The sequence below is a fragment of the Sinocyclocheilus anshuiensis genome, unplaced genomic scaffold (genome assembly GCF_001515605.1).
Source record: "Sinocyclocheilus anshuiensis isolate Anshui unplaced genomic scaffold, SAMN03320099.WGS_v1.1 scaffold242, whole genome shotgun sequence".
NCBI lineage: Eukaryota > Metazoa > Chordata > Actinopteri > Cypriniformes > Cyprinidae > Sinocyclocheilus > Sinocyclocheilus anshuiensis.
In genome coordinates, this window is record NW_015546053.1 from 1,232,649 (window position 1) to 1,238,925 (window position 6,277).

At 36.5% G+C, this 6,277-nt stretch overlaps 1 protein-coding gene across 1 annotated transcript in view; it reads right to left on the bottom strand.

Moving 5' to 3' along the window:
• LOC107699233 (FXYD domain-containing ion transport regulator 6-like) overlaps positions 1–6,277 on the bottom strand; it is a 25,438-nt gene that overhangs the window by 13,014 nt on the left and 6,147 nt on the right. The window contains exon 2 of the mRNA XM_016500433.1: positions 1,130–1,183. Within this exon, the coding sequence (XP_016355919.1) occupies positions 1,130–1,178 (49 nt within the window). The 5' untranslated portion in view covers positions 1,179–1,183. The remainder of the gene's footprint in view (positions 1–1,129; positions 1,184–6,277) is intronic.

A 6,277-nucleotide genomic window follows, 5' to 3' on the forward strand; every position in this document is an offset into this window, starting at 1 on the left:
GGAGAGAGCGCTGTACATTCACTCCCCCCACCTACAATCCCTGCCGGTACGAGACTCGAACCCGCGACCTTTGGGTTACGAGTCCGACTCTCTAACCATTAGGTCACGACTCCCCCGGATAACGGCGTGACATTTGGAACAACGCGCGAAAATTTGCTCTTTAGAAATTTCCTCTGATAGGGCTCAGGGGAAGCTGGATCACTGCTGCGCATTGCTGAAGGCGGTGGGAAAGGCAGGGAAATAAGCCGAGCAGATGACCACTGCAAGGCGTGTCAATGGCAAGCAGGCTCTTCAGTCGGCGGAGATCGCGAAGAACGTGGTCGTCGCTGAAGGAGAAGAAATCTGAATCCTATGCACAAACCTATGGCCACGAAGCCCAACAAAGCCCGCCAGAATGGGCAGAGCCATCTGGCTATATAAGCGGTTATATAGCCAGATGGCTCCGCCCATTCTGGCAGGCTTTGGCGGGCTTCGTGGCCATAGGTTTGTGCATAGGATTCAGATTTCTTCTCCTTCAGCGACGACCGATGGCTGTGCAGTTACACTGCGTGATTGAAAAAGGCTTCAGTTCAGGAGACAAAAGGACTTTTCCCATAGCGTCTTAAGCAAGACGCAGTACGAGTGAAGTATTGATAGGGAACTAGTCTGACAGTCAGCAGTGCTATTAGCAGTGGGCGAGGGGTTTGTTGACAAAGCTGAAGGCTACATTCTTTACCAGTGTAGAGATCTGTGTGTGTGTGAGTATGAATCTGGTGCAAATGTGCTGGCAGTTTCATGTGGCCTAATTGTGGGTAGGGTGGAGTCTCTCAGAGGACTGAGATGGATGGGAGTGTTATTTAAATGGATGCTCTCATTTCACAAATGAAGTTTGTTTGGCAAAAGCAGGACAGCAATTCGCAGACATGTAAAAGTACATATACAGCACAAACACAGAGCTTTAGATGAGTACATTTGAAGAACTATAGAGAGCGCACAGACATACACGTGATCCCAGATTATAGAGGTCACTGATCAAATTCTCAGTTAAGAACTCTAGGATGGCGCTAATGTGTCATGTCATGGCTTTTCCAGTTCTTTCCAATCCCAGCGGACACATGGAGACTGGAGTGAAATGGAGGGGGGCACTTACCCGCCACATAGACTAGGAGGGAAAAAAGGAAGACCAGGACAGTTTCCATGGCAACTGCAATGGGGAGAGAGAGAGAAAGAGAGTGAGAAAGATATAGTAAATAGAGTGAGAATCAGTGTTAGTGGGTTATGTGCTTACCATGTACAGAAAGACTAGAAAGTTCTCACAATCTCACATTATTTATAATCACGATTATGCTCTGTCCTTGAATGGTATGTTGTCGTTGTACCTATGCAATATTGAAAGAGCACAGTCAGAAAGCCTGACAACAGGTTGAATTTAGGACTCCCTGTAGACTCATAAATCACAAATACACATCTTGGGGTTTTTGAAAACTGTTCCCTGCTTTTTTTTTCTGCCATTTTATGAAATGTCTGGGTTAAAGTTGTCATACAACAGCCAGGATTGGCTGGTATGTCCAAAATATTTATCTAGTAATTATATTATATTTCACAATATAAACACAGACACTGTCATTCAAAAGTTTGTGATCGGCATTATTTATTTATTTATTCATTTATTTAGTTAGTTAGTTAGTTAGTTAGTCTCTTATGCTCACCAAATTTGCATTAATAAAAAAATACAATAAAACAGTGATATTGTGTAATATTATGACAATAAAAAAAAACCTGTTGTCTGGTTTCATATATTTTAATTATATAATTTATTTATTATATAATTTAAATAATTTATTATTTAATATATTTTAATTTTGAATTTATTTCTGTCATGCAAAGCTGAATTTTCAGCAGCCATTATTTCAGACTTCAGTGTCACATGATTTGTCAGAAATCATTGTAATATGATGATATGCTGCTCAAGAAACATTTCTTATTTTTTCTTATTATTATTATATATACCATTTCTTATTATTACACATGATAAAATTAAATGTTAAAAACATGTTAAAATAATAATTATTATTAATAAACATGTTATAATAATAATAATAATAATTATTATTATTATTATTATTATTATTATTATTATTATTATTAGTAGTAGTAGTAGTAGTAGTAGTATTAGTATTATTGTTGTTGTTGTTGTTGTTATACTTAAACCTTGTAGTTATGGGCAGTACAGTAAGTTGAGTGTGAGAACAAAACAAAGTCAGTGACATGACATCATCTTTATCAAATGATAAAGGGTCTTAATTTACACTAGCTGTTGCAGGTCACAATTAATAGCATGACTGAAGTTTTTAACCACCCTCTATAAGAGTTATCAGTTTTATCTGTCACATTAATAACTACTTTTAATCATTCACCCTGTCACTGATCCTGTGTCCTGTAAATTAATATGTTCTTCATATTGATATATAATTTGATATTAAACCTTCAACGGTGATCCCATTAGTATTTTACAAAATGTTTACACATGCAGTTATATATTTTGGATAGACAATGCATTGTACTTTATAAACTTGCTCTAAAATGCAAAATATAAAGGCTTTTAGTTTAGAGACATAACCTATATTTATATTTACAAAATGTGTCCCATTTATTATAAATAAAATCAGTCTATTAATTCCTTCAATTCAATATTCTACAAACTTCAAAGAAACTGTATATTTGTGCATCTCTAAAGTTGTTCATATGAACATTTTTGCATTTTACCTTATTTTAATATGTTTATATTGTACAGCTCGGAATCTGTGGAAACGTGCAAAATGCTAGAACCACACTTCACACACAAATTTGCCTTCAAAATGAGCTGTCTTACGGTCTCTATTGCCTTTTACTTTTTTTTTTCTTTGACTTTCTGCCAGTGAGTGCTGTACTAACATTTGTTATAGAAGGACAAAGTCGTTTGTTCTGTGTCATGGGCAGGATATTGCTGGATTCTGCTGGCAGTCCCACAATCCCTATGACAGCTTTCAGGGACCCGGTCAGAGCAGTGTCATTTACTAGAACATTAAGCACTGGAGAGCCATCGACAAGAAAATGACATGGGGTAGAGCAGATTAACTGCCTTTGACCACAGGAAGGACATTTAGCCTTCTTCTCTGAGTGTTTCAAGAAATGGATTGTGTCACAGGAACAATATTTTCAAATGGACAATTAATTTACCAAATCACGACACAGTCATTGAGCTCAGCTTTCAAATGTATAAAAATCTAGCCATCACACAAGCATGTGACGATTCTAGTTTTTTTTTTTTTACATCTTTAAGTTGTTATGGATATTTGTTCACCCATATGGGTGTCTTCACACACAAGAACAATACATTTTAAAAACTAAAAATACCAAACAACCCTGCTGCTTCTCAAACCTTTAGAGCCAACCCTGCCATCGCCACCCTGCTGTTAAGTAGGGCACCATTATCTGGAAATGGTGTCATGGTCAACCTGTAAAGGGAACTGGGTCATTCTGAGAAAATGTTGTTCCCAGGACTAACTGATGAAATTAACATGATGCTGCTAATTGACACTGCACTCACCTAACTCAGTTTAGTGTGCAATGCAACACATATGGCCAAAATACAATACAGTTCAATGCAAAATTATGCAAATATATATTGAAATGCAAGGAATGTTCCATTTGGTGTTTGAAATTACTTCACTCCTACTTCTACGCCACAAATTCAGAATATGTCACTAGTTTGATACTAGACCCTATTAATGATTAAAGAAATGACGGCTTGGGCTGACAAATTATTGCAGTAACAAAGAGCCAGTGCAATTGTGTGATATCGCTTTTACATAAACAGATCAATAAACAAGAAGCTGATACTTTGCTCCGCCCGTGAAAATAGTTCTAAACAAAGTCAAAGTCATTTCAACACGGAGTAACATGCAGTAGTGGTGTTCCCATTGAATCATTTACAGTAATTCAGTTTGAACTGAATTAAATGATTCAATGACTCACAAAGACAATTACTTACCACCACCTATTGGTGTAACAATTTAACCTGTATAAACAGTCAGTAAAATTTCAACAATAATGAAGAGACTATGGAAGCCTGTTTCCGCCACTGAATAAAAAAATAAAAAAGGTAATTGCGACTTTTTCTCTCACAATTCTCACTTTTTTTCTCACGAGTTTACATCTCAGAATTGCGTCATATAAACTTGCAATTTTGGCTTTTTTTCTCAGAATTGTGAGATATAAACTCACAATTGTGAGTTATAAAGTCAGAATTACGAGATATAAAGTCTCGCTTTATATCTCGCAATTGCGAGTTTGTATTTCGCAATTCTGAATTTTTTTGTCAGAATTGAGAGTTATAAAGTCCAGTACAAAAATGACTGATATTCTCTCCGAATTGCGAGTTTATATCATGCAATTCTGAGAAAAAAAGTCAGAATTGGCAGTTTATATCTCGCCATTCTGACTTCATTTTTCACAACTGCGAGTTTACATCTCACAATTCTGAGAAAAACAAACGTAAGTATTGCGAGTTTGTATGAGGCAATTGTGAGAAAAAAAGTCAGAATTGTGAGATGTAAACTCACAATTGTGAGAAAAAAAAGTAAGATTTGTGAGATAAAAAGTCGCAATTACCTTTTTATTTATTTATTTTTTATACAGTTGTGGAAACGGGCTTCCATAACAGACTGACAGTTTGTCTAGAACGAGAAAACAACACAGACAAGCGAAACACCTTTGTGACCTTGTTTATGCAGATTTTTAGAGAAAACTAAATTTTGTCTTTGTTCCTGTTTTATTCAACTCTGTTATCCTGTGACATTTCCACTCTAAAATACATATTTGACCTTTCTGACATCATATTTGAGGAAGTGGCATCTCTTTATCAGTGTTTCATTTCGACTGCACTTACACTGACCTTGTGAAATGCAAATGCAATGAACTTCAGACATATTGCAGACAAAACAGTAGTGCTACCAGAATTACCTACTGAAGTTGTATATGTTTGAATCTAAAATTTGTGATGGGGTTGAAATGATAATGCTTTGGTACTTTGTAAGGCGGAAACCACAATTAATATTTGGCCATTGAAAAACTCAGACAGTATACTTTTTGGACAACATTCTGAACGTGGGACATATCAGTATTTGGATTAATGGGATTTTCTGTCTGTAGAGTAATTATATTCAATTATACTCATTAGCGCCAACATTTTACACATATAGCAGACCTCTTGGTTACCAGAAGTCTACCATCTTGGATAACCTCATGTTCTTTTCAACTATATCTAGAGACACATGGCTCTACAGCCACCTTATGTGTGAAAATGTTAACACAGCGTAATAACTCCCTTATCTTGGTCTTTTTTAAGAGTGTCAGTCTTATCAGCATGTCACCCATTCTAGAGGCACTGCAGTCTGCTAATGGACAATATCAGACTCAATGAATTCACAAGGAGCAGAAGTGTTTGGAACGAGCCGATAACAACATCAACAAAGTTGTTATTCTGTTTAACCACTTCAATCTCACCAGAAGATACAGCCTTGCGTCACCGATACTCAAACATGGTAGCAGTATTACTAAAGGCTATTACAAACCTTCTATCATGTGATGTAACAGGGTATTGTGGGTATATTGTAAACCAGTGTTTCTCAACCGGGGTGCCGTTTGTCGAGAGCAGGGGTGCAGTGTAAAAAATCATTTTTTAATATTTTTAAATTGCTTAAATGTTCAAAAAAGCATATATTATATAATATCCATTTCTGATGTCGCCAGTAATTAGAGATGCACCGAAATTTCGGCTGCCGAAAATTAGTTCACCGCTCAGGTTTCACTTTCACGTGGTGTGAAATTATCCCGCTCTATGCGTGTGCGCTCCGCTCAGTCGCTCCACTCGTATACCGTTCATACGAATCGGAACAGCACAGTCCACTCAAAAATTGAGCCGGCAGGAAACATTGATGTAGTACAGTATTGTTTCTGTCTGCAATAGCCCTACTGTGTTGTAACATGGTGTGGTATATGGGCAACTCTGGTAACGCTACCCTCTCATTCATTGATCTGCTAACCGCTATGTTATGCTCGCGTTTTCTGATAATAATAGCTTTCTAGGACTAACCATTATTTGGATAATTGGTAAAAAAAAAAAGTTAAATATCTTAACCCTACTGTTAGACCTACCTGAAAAACTAAAAAGCCAATTTATTTAATTCGAAGGCCTGTCGTTATTTTTTATTTGTGCTATCATTATTAATTTCTTTATTTGTTCTTATTTTATTAC